General features: G+C 40.4%; 1 protein-coding gene across 3 annotated transcripts in view; it reads left to right on the forward strand.

Annotated features, from left to right (window-relative positions):
- LOC128941430 (ubiquitin-associated protein 2-like) overlaps window positions 1-15915 on the forward strand; it is a 189180-nt gene that overhangs the window by 65785 nt on the left and 107480 nt on the right. For all 3 annotated transcript variants that reach the window (XM_054283193.1, XM_054283190.1, XM_054283192.1), the window contains 3 exons: window positions 7928-7995; window positions 10116-10314; window positions 11273-11477. In XM_054283193.1, the coding sequence (XP_054139168.1) occupies window positions 7928-7995; window positions 10116-10314; window positions 11273-11477 (472 nt within the window). The remainder of the gene's footprint in view (window positions 1-7927; window positions 7996-10115; window positions 10315-11272; window positions 11478-15915) is intronic.

The following is a 15915-nucleotide window of genomic DNA, read 5'->3' on the forward strand; positions in this document are numbered from 1 at the left end:
CTGGTGGGAGCTGCGGCTGGGGCTATGTCAGGATTGGCTTTATGGTTGGTTTTTTGTTTTCTTTGCATTTAATTCTAGTCGCAGGGCCACTCTGCGTGGCTGTAGGGCTGCCTCTGGTCTCAGGCGCTGGGGGGAGGGGATCTGATGGTAAGATCTAACAGCTGCGGCCAGCCCTGCTCCGGCCAGGGTTTCGCAGCCTCCTCCCCCTTCCTGCCTGGCAGCTGCTGGGGCCCAGCCCAGTCAGAACGGGGCTTGGAGTCCCCCGGAGCCCCTGGAGAGGGGCCCAGCCCCTCGCGGTAGAGCCTGCCTGGCCCAGCCCGGGATGGGGCCCAGCGGGCTTCCCGGGCCCAGCCATGATGGGACCTGGTGGGCCCGGGATGTTTTACCTTCTTCCCCTCCGGGAAAGAGAGAGGAAGTTCCTGGGTTTTTTCATCTTTAACATGTGTCTTTCACAGAGGTGTGTTCAGCTCTTCATTGGTTCAATAGACTGTTAGTTACACAAAAAGCTTTTACATCACTTTCTTAAATTCCTCCCATGACAAAACTATAACACCATTTTATCACAAGACTTTTATATAATTAAGTGCTGAAGTTTACTATCAACTTTAGACTCCTCATTTGATGCTTTTTATTTTAAATCTGCATAATTATTCCACTTAGTCCATTTCATGTTCATAATCTTAAAAAAGGAGCTAGTAATATGCTGAATTTGGCACTTAATTGCTTCATTCCTGTTGTTTCATCATGATGTGTTGTGTAAAGTACTTATAAGAATTTGGGTTCTCCTTCTTTAACAGGCAGGAGATGCCTTCATGTCTGCAATATATTTGGCATTTGTGATCATCATGCATGAAATTCACATTTATGATTTTAAGTTTTCAGCTATTATATTAAAGCTTAAGTAGTTCAGAAAACAACCTAGATAGCAAGAAACATGGAAAGGAAAACTTAGCTTTTAAGAAGTCTTTTGTCCTTTATATGAACATCCATTATTTCAAGTTTATTTTCAGAAGAGATTGTCTTGGAAGTCATCCCTTTTGCCTCCTCCTCTAGGGTGGTGTGTCAGTGTTATTCCCAGAAATGTGTGAATGTTTCATATAACAGATATGAAAGCTCCATCCTTACCTAATGAGAGGGACATGTCTTTCAAGAAAATTAAAAGAAGTTCTAAAATTCATAGGTTTTATGTATTGATTACTGTCAGCAAAAGCTGGCAGCTTCTTTAAACCTTTCCTCTATTTCTGCAGTATATGCTAGAAGTAAATGAAGGGCTAAGGATACTGAAAATTTATGGCCTTGGTTTTACCCCTGTTTGCTGGTACAATGCAGCATTTGTAATACAGGAGGGGTGTTGAGCAATGCCGGTTAGGTAATTAACCATCTGTCCTGGTTTAGGGCAAATTTGGGAGAAAACCTCTTAAGGGGTCCCTCTAGAAAGCAGATTCAAGTGGCCCCTCCCACAACTGGTTTGAGAAAAGATTTCCTTGGAGAAAAGTGGAAAAAAGCCTGTATATTTAACAAGCAAAGTAATCACAAGCTTAAAAAAATAATATCAAACAATAAAACCTCTCGCTTTTCTGAAGAGATGAAAAATTCAGAAAGTCCTTTTTGTGAGGTGTAGCTCAGTTCGCCCAGTCTATCAGTCTCTCTGGTGCTGGAATGTGGCCTTGGTGGGCCACAGGTGTGAGCTCCCGATGTTCTTCTGGGTGTTCAGTCAAGAGCAGGTTTGAAAAGTTCCAAGAAAAAGGAAAACCACAGTCTGGGGAACTTCTCTGCCTCAGCTAGCAAAAAAACTAACTAAAAGCAAAGGAGAGCTCTCTCCCTCTCCGTGCTGCAGACAACACAGTCTAGGGGAAGGAGAAAAAATGCAGGGGAGCAAGTCCAGTTTCTGCAAACAATCTCCATGCTTCTTCTCTACCCCTTTGCTCTCAGAACTAGTCTTAAAGTTGCAGAACCTAATATCCAGCATAACCGGAACAGACAATCTGGGATACAAGCATCGTAAAGTCACCCCAGGACACTATCAAACTCAAGTAATTTGTGCATCAATCTTAAAGGAACAGCAAATGAAATTTGTAGCCTGTTGTTAATTTTTATTCATTTTGGTGTTCTGGAAAAATCCCTGTAACCTAGGAGAAAGTTATTCATGTGTTGATGTTCAGAAAGAGTGAATGAAATAGTGAGCTGCAGGCAAATTAGCCCAAAACATCCCTGGGGGAAAAACAAAGTAAAATGGATTCATTTGATTAAAAAAAAAAAGGAAGCATAAGAATGCACCTTGTGTCATTCAGTGTAGTTGTATGAAAATAGGTCCACTTCAAATAAACCTAATATTGGTCTTTAAGTAAATTTCAAATTAACTGCAAATATAGAGTATGTCCTTGTAAGAGATTTGATCTACATTTTTTGTTCTAAATATAATTACATGCTATCATGAAACACATTAGGTGGATTGAAATCTGCCATGAAAATTTTAGCCAATAAATCTTTTGCAGGAGGGCATTTCTAGGAGGGCTATAAAGTAATCCAGTCCCAGGCCAGATGCCATCTAGTGTCTTTATCAATGATTTGGAAGTAATAAGATCACTGCTGAATAAAATTTGTGAGAAATGAAAAAAGATTTTGGAATGGCCATTAAAAGTAAGCCAGTCATACAGAAATCTGAAGCGCTGCTAGACTTGACTTGTTCTCAAATGAAAAATACTTTAATATAGCCAAGTGGCCATTTGTTTTATAGGAATAAAGGTACGCATCCAGAACAAAGGGCTGATGTCTGGAAAGCAGCGACTGAAAAATTTTCAGCATTGTAGCAGATGATGAAAAAGGAACAGCTCAGCATGATCTCCTAAAGAGGTGTTGCTGTGGCAAAAATACCCTATTGTAGTCTTTTTGTCTTTAGGCACTCCTCCCTGTCTCTTAATTATTCTTGATTTATATTTCAGAATGTGAACTTTCCAGAACTTGATTCCAAAATACTGCATCCAATTATTCATTGCTTTTACAAAACAAAACATGTGGAAAATAGCTGAAAATATTTACTGATAGTATTGGTGTTTGAGAGTGGGATTTTTAGTTTACTGAATCTGAAAAGGTGACTTTATTAGCATATAATGGGTTCTTGTTTTAGTCTAGCAGAAAATGGCATAATGTGAACCTGTGGCTAAAAAATAGATCCATGAATTTAAATGCATTATAAACAATTCTAGCAGCATGACTAATGATTGAAACAACTAAGGAAGCTGATGTATTTGCTGTCTGCAGGTAAAGACCAGGCATTTTTTTGAAGAATATTTTTGCTTAAATGTGGTATTCCCTAGTCAAGTACAAGTTAGGTGTAGGTGAGTGAAATTTCATGTTGTTTTACCTGAGAACAATTTGATTTCTGTGATCTAATTACTAGACAGGACTGGTTATTATCTTTAGCAATGAGTATTGAGCAAGTATCTGTTATCGCAGGCCCCCAGCTGGGTAATAATTAGCATTGACTCCATGATTCTCAGAAGGCTGATCTATCCCTTTATTATACTATACTAATTAAGAAACCCATCGCCCCTACAGACGGTCACGATACAGGTGGACCCAATTGGTCCTTCAATCTAAACACCATCACCATTGGCCAATTAAGACACCACCCTTTGGTAAACAAATCTCCATAATGCATTCAACATGTTCACAACAACAGGTGCAGCAAGTTAAGATAAGAATAGTTTATCATTCTTTTCTTTGATATTCTCATAGCCTTCCCTAGGACAATGGCTGGGAAAGTTGTGTATTGCTCTCTGTGGCCAGAGAGCTGCTACCACAAGTATAGTATGTTGTCCGTATGCTATTAAATAGAGGAAACTCCTTGCAGTGAAAATTTGAGGTTGTATGGACAATGAAGGACTAGACAAATATTGAGGTACTGTAGATGGCTCTGGATTTTCCTCTTAAAATTGTGTTTATATTCTTCTAGCTGAATAAAATTAAGTTTAACTACAGAAACTATCAGAAGGGAAGAAATAGAATACATGCTAATTGCTGGAAAGTGGTTGAAGGCAAACATTTTGTATATAATATTGTTAGTTTTCATTTTTATTTGAAACAATGGCAACACTTAAGAAAAATAGTGGGAGTGTTTCCTTTACCAGGAAGCAGCACAAGAACTTGTTTTATTTCTTTACCTTCAGTACATCATGTCAAAACACTAATAAGGTTTTGTTATTTCTGATTTGTTGCTGTTGAGTTTTTATGAGTATGCCAGAGTAGATTTTCTTGTGGTCCTCACTTATCAACTGTCCATAGGACTTGGTAGCTCAGTTGTTAAATATATTCTATGTCTGGTGATTGGAGAATGATTTTTTATCATAGAAACAGGAGATTAAAAGCACAGACATTTCACTGCAGATGGAGGAAATACCCTTGTGGGGCTGCTGCTTGTGAATGGTTCACAACTGTTCATTCAGTCCTGGGAAAATGCCAGAGCCTCAGTGAAAGATTTGAGTGTAGTGTACAGTGAGCATAAATAACTTTGTTAGGAGCTGATATTACTTCTAAGAAATATTAAATATATCTGTGTAATAAAGCTTTTCAGCTGCTGCTGCACAAAGTATGTGTTTGGACAAATGCTGTAATCCCAGCAGACTTTTGGATTACGTGTTTGAAGCTTGTGGCAGTGAGTTTGCTGCAGGGTGTAGTGTAAACTTCAATGTAGCCAAGCTGGTGGCTGGAGATGTCTATTTTGCATACTGGCTCACTTAAAGAGAACATTTCCTCTCTTTTGTCAAGCGTGCTTTTGCATTATCACAAACATCCTCAGGCTCCTCAATTTGCTTAGTTTTCAGGATTCATCAGTGTTTTGGCCATGGTTCATCTTATCCTGGGTATTGTGAGCATAAGAAACTTTCGACATTACAAAGAATTTGCTATTTAACTAAGAGATTGCAAACCATAAGCTGCTGCTTGTGCCATTAGCTGACCTCCTTGTGCCATATAATGCAGGAGTCTCATAACACCACAGAAAGTACCGTACACATTGTTATATAATAACATGTATGGTGGGGAAAGAGCTGAGCGATAGAGAAACAGCCTTTTAAATTGGAAATATGCTTGAGCTGAATCTTTTTTGTTTTGGTCAGTACATAGAGTTGCAGGCTGGCAGCATTATGCTCAGGACAGAGTTGTATTGCAGAAAGACGGTATTAAAATATGTTGTATTAACAGGAAGGTAAGGAAATTAAGGGAGGAATTGTGGTGGTACTTATTTTTTCATGACCCAGTGTAGTGCTAGGGGAGAGCACATGAAACATTTGAACTTTGCCTCTGAGTAGTAAGTGATTTGCTCCCAGTCAGACCTTCTGCATCCTACTTAAATCAAATGTCTCATAGAAGAATCCCAGATGACCATGTACAGGGACATACGTGCTTTCAGTAGAGCTGCCTGTAGGATGGCAGATGATATTGCCTCATATTTGTGATGTCCTTTAAACTGGGCTGCTAGCAATTAAAAATGCATAATTTCCTGGAAGAGCTACATTCAAATGTCACATTCTAAAGGGATTCTTTGTGCATGTTTGAATAGGTCAGTTATTCTTTAATCTAAATACACAGCTACACCAAAGTAGTTAAGGGTGGTTTTGTGCAAATTTAATTTAAAAAATAACCATTATACAGTCATATCTCTGCCTTGTTAAACCAAACCTGTACTGGCTTTACACTTATTCTGGTTTGTAAGTATTCCTGTCAATGGAAATGAATTAACCTTAGGAGGTTGTAGTTGTTTAACTACTATTTTTCTAAAAAGAAAAGCTATTTAAAAAATCCCAAACAAGAAACAATCAACCTCCCTACAAACCAAAATCATCCCCTTTCCCCCCAAATGCCAACCAACCAGCTCCCCCTCCCCAGCTACTTGTGCAAGTATCTATTGTAATAGCATGGTGGAAGCAGCAGTTTTCTGCTGTGGATGGTTTGACTTGTTATACTATGTGGTGGTTGGACCGGAAATGAGATTTCTGAGATGCTGTGATCACTACCATCAAACCACCAATGGATGCTCAGATTTTAAGATTGGCACTTGGTACGACCACTGAAAATTAGATCCGCCTCTGAGAAAACACAGGGGTTAAAAACCAGAGCTGCGCCCCTGGGAAGCTCTCTTCGGACTTTGTCGGGAAAGAGGTCGGATCTCCCTCCCCCGTCCAGCTGCTGCTGCTGGACAGGGGGAGGGGCAGCCATGCGGAAGGCCTGGGCCTAGACAGAGATGGAGGGTGAGGAGGCCCTTGAGGATGGAAGGGTGGAGGAACACCAAGAGACATCGGGCAGCCACCCCCCCCCCCCCCCAGGGAAGAGAGAGAGGGAGAGCTGGCGTCTGAATTTGATAGCAGCCGGCCCAAGAGGAGAAGGGAGGGTGCGGCAAGAAGGTGCTTGGCAGGGCAGCGTGGGAGTTCCAGAGCTCTGGGACAGGCAGAGACTGAAATTTTTAACCCTTTTCTTGGATGATTGAGACCTTGCAAATGCTGATCCTCCTGGAGCTGAATGAGAAGAGAGATAAGAGATGAGATAAGAAGGGATAGGCCACTAGGGAAGTAGAGAAGACTCTTGAGTGGGGGGGAGAGATGACGGAGTGGCCTTCTGGCTGGACTTTTCTTGTGTGGCCATAGACTGAACCAGTTTTTTTCCTGTGACACAGAGACTGCATTTAGGGAGAGGCAGTGCCTCAGAACCAGGAAGGTTCAGTGTAGGTACCTCTCGGCCCCAGGGGGTGAAAAAATTCGGGGGGAACAGATGTCCTGAAGGAGAGACTGTGCCTTTTTGGAGTGAGACAAGGCATCCTTGAAAGACAACCCTAGAAGCAGCTCTGGTCCATGCACAGTAGTGAGAGCACTGGGCATGGAAGGAAGGTGTCACGATATCAAAGGACTTTCCGAGCGGTGCTGAGTGACATGGAAACACACGAGGTTTCAACGTGTTTCCAGGGGAAGCCTATGGTGCAAGAAGGACTCCTCTCCTCTTCATGAACTGAAGATTGAATATTCTAAAGGGTGGTGCTGGACTGAGAGTTGGTGATCTGGGAGAATGTATTGCATTGAGAAATTTGGTGGAGGGGGGAGGAGGAAAATGCTTTTGTAAGGTTTTTATTTTCCTTGTGTTTTTTTTCCCCCTCTTTTCTTGTAGTTTAGTTAATAAATTTTTCTCTATTTCTAAGCAGGAGCCTGCTTTGCTTATTCCTGGTCACATCTCACAGCAGACACCAGAGAGAGAGTATTCTCATAAGGGCACTGGCATTGTACCAAGCCCAAACCATGACATACTAGTATAAACAATTGCACAGTTCTCCCTTTATTGTTTTCAAACTCGTGCTTGCAGAGCAATCTGTTTAAGATGGTTTTGCCACTCCTAGAAGTGCCAAGAAGGAACCATGAATGCTAGTTCACTGTACATACCTGAGTGCAAACCTGCTTTCACTGATGATGTGAGCTGAAATGTAAAACAGAGATACATGAAATGAGTGGGAACAGTACAATGTGTTAGACTTCTGCAATGAGATTTATCAGAGCTGCTCTATGGAGTCCTAAATGATGTCTGCACACTGATGATATACCAGCTGTCGCATTAATTACTTTCTACTGGTATAGTTTTCAGTTAAACTATTTCCCAAACTGATGTATGTTTATATACATTAGTATACCATTCAGTGTTCAGTAGATCAAATTTCCTAACACTTTCATTAAACTGGTACTTGATTCTGTGGAGAAGACTTTGCTGAAGTTCAACTACATGTTTTTGTTTTTCTAAGCAGAGCTGCAGCATAACTGATTGTAATGATAGTTTGACTACTTTTATCTTAAAAGTGTGTGACTAAGATGGAATTTCTGAAGATGTCACAGTACTGGTGTGAGCATGTGTATGATTAAAATAACTCTCCCCCCCTACACGCTTTTTTCAGCTTTCTGAAACAAAAGTCTTCACTGCTTCCTCTGTTCCAGCTGAGAATCATGTGACTCCTAGGCAAAGGTAAGATCTTCTTCCATAGTTTCCCTATACCTTAAAAATATTCTGCTTGTTGAAGCAATGCTAGCTTGCATATATAAAACATTGACTAAAACACAGGGCAGCCTTGGCCAGAGATTGGTCAAGCTAGTTTCAAAATTGTGAAAGTCTTGCTTTTGTGGGTTCCTGTGTTACATATTATTGACTACAGAAGTGGAGCCAAACTTAGAAAATCCATGAACATAATACTGACTTCTGCACAGACTGCTTACTGGCAGGAACAAAAATAGCTGGTAAGAAAACTGTGCTGCTGTTGTTGAAATGGAAGCTCTGGCTTTGCTGTCCAGAAAATGAAAACTCTGCCCCTGTAGATGTAGAAAGTGTTCAGAATATAGTGCTCTGACAAATATGTTGACAGAAAAGCTTGTGTTGCTTACCAGGAAAATCACCTTGCCATCACTATTACTTGCCTTAACTGATGATATAGAGTTCAGCTAGAGAATGGAAAATATGGTAGTTGCTGCCTTTGCTTGTCTTCACTAAATGCCTGGCCAATTATGTGGAATCTGCTGCCTGCATTAGCCTCACAGAGCAGGTTAAGGTTGTATGATGAAGACTTCTGTAGTTGGATAGCATGAGATCTGAAAACTAGATGGCCTAATGGTCCCAAACATCCTGATACAGCTGTACTGCTATACTTCAGACTGCAGCAAAATTTTCATTATAATATGGGCGTGACCTGGAGAAGGCATGGTGTCAGTTGGCTTACATTGTATATTCCATTCCTTTCCTTCTTAAAGGTAATATGGCAGGAGGATTGGACTAGATGATCTCCACAGGTCCCTTTGAAACCTAACTATTCTGTGATATGCTCACATGTTTGTTGTTTTAATGCAAATATTCTTCCAGTGGATGTCCCTCAATTTATGTTAGAAAATATTTTAGTGCATCAGCTTGAGTTCTGGTGTATTGTTTTGTGGTTTATTTTTTTTTTTGTTTTGGTTGTTTGTTTGGTTTTTTACTTGCCATAAGAAAGGCTTGGACATTAAAAAATCTATGCTAATCAAAATGCTGGAAGCAGCTCTTAAGCCCAAGCCTGTGGTATATTTAGGATAAACTTAAGTCAGAATTAGGCCGTGTTAAATGTAAGAAAATTCACATTTCTCATCCTGCTCAGGTATGTATTGTAAAGTAATTTTGGATATGTGCCAACTATCTGAGAAATGTAGCTTTTATCTCCACTGCTCCTGTGACTTCCATACTGTTAGTGTTCAGGAAAACATAATCACGGAATGATTATATGCAGGTGCTTTTATTGACAAGCTCTGGCTGTCAGGGGAACAGACCCAAATCTGACTCCAACATGGGTTCGAGATGAACATGTTGTTATACCCTTATATAACTACATAATAATTATTAAAATTATGTTGTTTTATTGTAGACATTGATTTCATCCAAGCATGGATTTTGTACTTTCCATCAAACCCCCCAAACATCGTGTCTCATGATTCCTGTTACAATTAAACAATAATTATATCCAATTACCGAATAATCATCGCATCTAACAATCATATTATTTGTCATACTCATTAAATGATTATACAGGTGCAGCCTAACATTTTCCCAGGGCCTACCTTAACATTTTCCCAGGGCCTACCAGGCCTATCCTTCCTTTCTAACTCCTCAGAATATTCCATGATTTTAGAAACATTTTATCCCTATACTGTCAATACCATCACATATTCAATTGCTGCATGTGACTTAATTCTTTACTGTCTGTATACCTACCCCATACAGAGGTAGGACTTTGATCCCTTGCTCTGTGATATACAGAGAATGTGGATTATCAATATATAGAAAGAGTTGGCAGGAGGGATCAGCTTAAACACAATGTATCTTTTATGACTTGTCTCCAGTTACTTGGTTATATTAATCATATAGGTTATTTATGTGATACGTGATGATATACATTTGATAATGATTTAAATGAGAGCAAAGAATTTATATTCTAGCTGTAGTGATAAGTTTCAACTAGCAGAATAATTCTGTTGCTGGTATAGCAGCTTTAGTATGAGTGCTTTTTTCAGTTTCAGCATAGTCTAATCATCATATTTATTCCAGCCAAACTTTGCTTTGTCTTACAGCATTGATTTGGTAACACTGCTTCAAAAGCCCGAAAAGCCTGTGACCCTTACCCAAGAGACAGAAGGCCACTCGTTTGAGGCTCCCCAGCAACAAACCTTTGGCCAAGCCCTGGTTTTCACAAATTCTCAGCACAGCACCCAGATGGCATCAGGAAATGGCAGCTCCAGTGCTGTAAACTCTTATTCTCCTCAAAGTCTGGTAAAAATATCTTATGCTTTCTAAATATTCCTAATGAGTAAATATTTTAGGTTAAGTAACTTTTCCAGTACTGGCCATTTAATGAGATGGTTCAGTATTTATAAAATTCAGGTCGCACATGTTGAAGGAATTCTTAATTTAATTCCTTCCATTCACACACACAAAATAAAGTTTACTTTTTTTTCTGGTTTTGCTAAGTAATTGTTTCTCAGTTCACATGAAGTACTTGTATTCATTTTTGAGTAGAGAGCAGATGTATTTACTGCATGCTGATTTAGGATGAAATCACTTGTTTATAGTGAAGAGTTCTATGCCAGAAAACTTTGTGTTATTTGCAAACACATATCTGCTTTTTGTGGAAACCTGATTATTTCTGAGTCAATTGTGAAGGCTTGAAATTGGGAATTTAAACTGATTTTCACAGAATAAATGCAACTATTAGTAAATGCATGCTATTTTAAGATGCATGGATTAAAGTAAATCAGTAATGTCATAGTCAGTGATGAAGTTATATCAGTGATAACCAGAGAGGGTCTGGTCATATGCTGCTGATTTTTTTATTGGTCATAAACTAAAGTGCAAGAAGTGACACCTCAACATGAGGAAGAACTTCTTTACAGTGAGAGTGGCAAAGCACTACAACAGCTGCCCAGGGAGGCTGTAGAATCTCCCTCTCTGAAGGAAGACGTTCAAAACCTACCTGGACCTGCTTCTGTGTCACCTGATCTGAATGACCTTGCCTTGGCAGGGAGTTGGACTGGATGATCTCCATAGGTCCCTTCTAACCCTAATAATTCTGTGATTTATTAGTAATCTAGGACTGAAGAGGTTTTGGTTCCTGCCAAATAGCAGCTGTAGGCATTGACCCTATGGTTATGTTCAAATTATTTTCAATTTATTTATTAAATACTCAACTCCACTCTTCCCCCCCCCCCCCTTTTTTTTTGTCTCTTGGTAGTCTGCAGTTCTTTGTCCTGGCTTTCGAGAACGTGGGTCTCCTAAACTGACAAACTCTACTGGATCCCAAATCTTGAACCAATTGAAATCTCCAGGTTTGGGTCAGTTTACCTCTCAACAAAACAATAATAGTTCTACTACCACTACCACATCATCCTGGGATCAAAAACCGCCCATTACCCAGGCTTCAGTCCTTAGTCAGTTTGGTAAGTGCTTTGATATAGCTTTCTCTCTGTTAGCCTATAAGATGTCTTAATGCCAATAGCAGTTTAAAATGGCCCTAAATGAAAAACTTTTGTAAAAATCCATAATCCTAATAATATAATTGGTTACAGCATTGTGTTACACTTAGTTGCTGATAATAGACATTATAAGTATATCACAAACTAAGTTTTGAGAGGCTTAAGTCTATCTATAAATGTCATTGAATCTGTAGAGGTTGTTGAGCTTTCATGTAATGACATCTTTGATTTAATATGCTTGAATATTTAAGTGGAATTTTGTTGTGCCTGTGTTGTGGTTTAACCCCAGGCAGCAACCAAGCCTTATGCAGCTGCTCACTCCTTTTCCCACCAGTGGGACTGGGGAGACAATCAGAAGGGTAAAAGTGAGAAAACTCCTGGGTTGAGATAAAGACAATTTAATAGGGAAAGCAAAAGCCACGTACTCAAGCAAAGCAAACTAAGGAATTCATTCACCCCTTCCCATGGGCAGGCAGGTGTTCAGCTATCTCCAGGAAATCAGGGCTCTATCATGTGTAATGGTGACTTGTGAAGACAAATGCCATCACTCCAAAAATCTTCCCCCTTCTCCTTCTTCCCCCATCTTATATACTGAGCATTATGTTTCATGGTCTGGAATATCCCTTGGGTCAGTTTGAGTCACCTGTCCCAACTGTCTCCTCCCAACCTCCCACACACCCCCAGCCTCCTCCCCAGCATGGATGTACAAGGAGCAGAAAATGCCTTGACTCTCTGTAAGCTCAGAAATAACAAAAACACCTCTACATTATCAACCCTGTGTTCAGCACAAATCCAAAGCATAGCCCCATACCAGCCACTGGGAAGAAAATTAACTCTACCCCAGCCAAAACCAGTACACTTTGTTTCTCAACAAATCCTGCAAAATACCTATTTTCAGTGTGCCTGTGCTGCTTCTAGGTTGTATCATATTTTGTCTTTTTCCCCAATTTTTTCTCTTCTCATCGTTGCATGAATTTTGACTGAGTACTACATAATTTCTTCATCATGTGCATCACATCTCAGCATTCCTTCCCAGTGTGAAGCTATGTGTGCTGAAAATTATGCAGGTTACCCATTTTTTCTATTCATAACTGTATGGATATTTCATTTAATTGAGTAAAAGTAGTAGAAACAGTGAAAATTACAAACATTTGGTTTTACAGTGTAGTTCCTAGCAATATTCTCACTGTGAAGAGTGATAGCTCTTGTATCTCTGCTGTGTGAATGCATGTTTCCAGACAGATAAGCAGCCAAACTGGTAGCAGTTATAATCTTTGACATGCAGAAATTCTGAAAAAATGTTTATGTACATTTTAAGTTGATTTCTAATACACTTCAACTGGATAAAAAACCTTCACACTGCAAATGCGTACATCTCACAGTTGTTTACCAGTGCCCCAAGATACTTTCAGCATCTGAAAATATGAAAGGGGAAGTCTTGGGAAAAAACCTGTAAGCATCCAGTGTCTCTTGACTTTCAGCCATATTGAGATGGTAGATGACTTCCTATTTCTGTTGAAAATATTTTCTTTTGTAGGGGCAAGGGAATCCTAACTCATAATACCACTAAGTTGCAACTCGACCCCCTCAGAAGTAATCACATTTTATCATCACAATTAATTGCCGTAAAACTTGCAGTGTTTGACTAAAATAGTTAATAACAGTTTTTGGGGCCTAATGTGTGATAATGTTACATCACTGTATGAATAGGTTTGCTTTTATATTTTTTAAGAAATTCAAGGCAAGCAGCTCGGGTGCAGGTGCATTTTGCAGCAGAGCAGGGGATCTATGGGAAGTGGTTGATTATGGTGTCCTGAACTGGGGAAACCCCAGGAGAGCATTGAGACTGTCTTAAGTTGCAAGATGGGGCTGGGGGTGTGTATTCTACTGCCATCTGTTAGAAGTGGGGCAATTATCTTCTGTTAATTTGGCCTCCTGTTAAAACCAAGTGGGGCAGTTTTCTTCATCTCTTCCACGACCAATCCTCCCTCCAGTGAGATATCTTCTGTTAATGGGCTATTGAGTCTCACTGCATGACTAATAAAATTACATCATCCCATTGTGAGAAGCTCTGCCCAGGGGGAGGAGCCAAGCATTGTCACCATGATATTTTATGAAAAATCCCTTCGCCGGGATTTCTTCTCCTGGGAAGCTGGGAAGCTTCAGCTTCTCCATGTTTTCCTCCTCTGGAATGTGATTTGGAGAACTGTTTACCTAGCATGGGAATTGTTTTTAATTAATGGCAAAACACAGCCTGCTGTGTTGGACTCCTTGAGTCTGTGATGGGTTTTTATTATCATTCTTTTCTAGCCTTCTGATGTCTCCTTTCTCTTTCTTTAGTATAGTTTTAGTATATCATTTTCTTTTAATATAATATCATAAAATAATAAATCAGCCTTCTTAGAACTTGGAGTCAATTCTCATCTCTCACCTTGTCCTGGGAACCCTCAACACCACAACAAAGCATTCCTACCTGGATATAGTCTGAGAATTGGAAGACCACAAGCAGCCTTTTCCCACTGGAGACCCAGAGGAGCAGCTTTCTTCTCCATTGGATTCCCAGAGGAAGACCAGGCCCATCTACACTACCACTGGACCTTCAGAGGAAAACTACAACCTTCTACAGGATCACTGCTTCAACAGAACCACATTTGTCACTCCAGGAGGACTGCAGCCACCATTTAATCAGACTGCTACCAACACCCTGACCAACAGGGTGTCCGGTCATGCTCTGACTCTGTCAGTGTTGTTTAGTATTACTGCATTTTTATTTTCTTTTTTTTTTCCCTAATAAAGAACTGTTATTCCTACTCCCATATCTTTGCCTGAGAGGCCCTTAATTTCAAAATTGTAATAATTTGGAGGGAGAGGGTTTACATTTTTCATTTCAAGGGAGGCTCCTGCCTTCCTTAACAGACGCCTGTCTTTTCAAACCAAGACAGATTTTGGCGCCCAACGTGAGGCACAATGGCATCGAGAGAAAAAGGGTGAAAAAAGGAGTAACAGTTCTTGAGTAACCTAATTTTTGTGTGCTCGATATAAAAACCTCATTAGGTGTCACCATGTGGTCTAGCTTACCCTAGCTTACCATGTGGCTGTGGCTATATTTCTCCCATTTGCAGGCCCTTATCTAGACACAGGCCCTATAACTAAGGCTACTGTGGCTGTTATCCAGTTTGGTTTATGGGTTAATAAAGTGAGGAATTTGCGGATCTTTAACTTCCTCTGGAAGGCAGGCACATGTATTCAGAGCTATCACACACTAACTATGTCTTAGGGTTACTTTAAGAATGGCACCTACTGTGAGGAAATTACACCAGGGGAAATTTTTTCCCAACCCTTCAACCAGCTCCTTGGGTCTATCCCACCAGTTGTTGAAGGGTTCAAATCCTCTCTAAATGCTAAAGATATCATACAGTGGCTGGTGTTGCTTATATGCCTGTTAAGCCAGTTCTATTTATCATTAAGAGATAAGGGAAGATTTACTTGGATAACCACCTGTGGGATTTCTGGGCTGTTCAGATGGTCTGGGGAAAAGCCCAAAGATGGCCTTGGGCCCCCGGGTTCGAAAGGACGAGAGGAAGCTTCAGATTTGTTCTTGGTCTTGGTGTTTATTAATTGCTTATCTAAAAGATTTTCTCTTGGCCTGACAGAGTTCTGCTCAGCAGTCAGCCATGGGCACACACTGAAAGCCCCTGGGGCGGTCACCTATCTTTATACCCGGAGTTACGTATACAATATTTATCATTTTTCTCCAATACCCTCTACCCTTCTTAACCAGTGTTCCCCTAGTAAGGTCCAATCCCGGAGTGCCAACATCACCACAGAAGATGGAGGTCTAGAGGAAGAAGAAGAAGGAGAAGGGCACGCCCCAATTCCTCCATCTTACTTCTCTAGACCCCCCTGTACAGAAATCTTAAGCCCTGTATCTCACACTCCAATTAACTTGTCCCTTCACCATTCACCCCAGTGAAATCCTCCCGTCCTCATACTGATGTCATCTCCCATGTGGGATCAAAGTCCAGCCACCAGACATCTCTGGCAGCATTCCAGGACTCCCGAGCCCCCCAGGGGGGGTCTTGTTCACCCTGCACCCCAGTTCTGAGAGACTGAGATCCCACATCTCCCCCTTCTGTTTGCACCAAAAAGATCTTTTTCGCCATCCGATTCATTGCATGTTTTAAACATGCAAATATGCATGGGACAACAAGTATGAGGACTAGGAGAACTATTAAAACATAAAACCCTATTTTTAAGATTCCTCTCCAAACGGGAGAGATGTCAAAGAATTCTGCCAATTGATCGATCCATGATCCTGTGATCTCACCAAGCTTATTTATGCTGTCCTTTATATTTTTGATATTTTCATGAATTGACTTTGAATGATCTGAGAGATTCATGC

This window comes from Melozone crissalis, unplaced genomic scaffold (genome assembly GCF_028551555.1).
Source record: "Melozone crissalis strain CALT ecotype California unplaced genomic scaffold, PUWL_Pcris_2 ptg000035l_1, whole genome shotgun sequence".
Classification (NCBI taxonomy): Eukaryota; Metazoa; Chordata; class Aves; order Passeriformes; family Passerellidae; genus Melozone; species Melozone crissalis.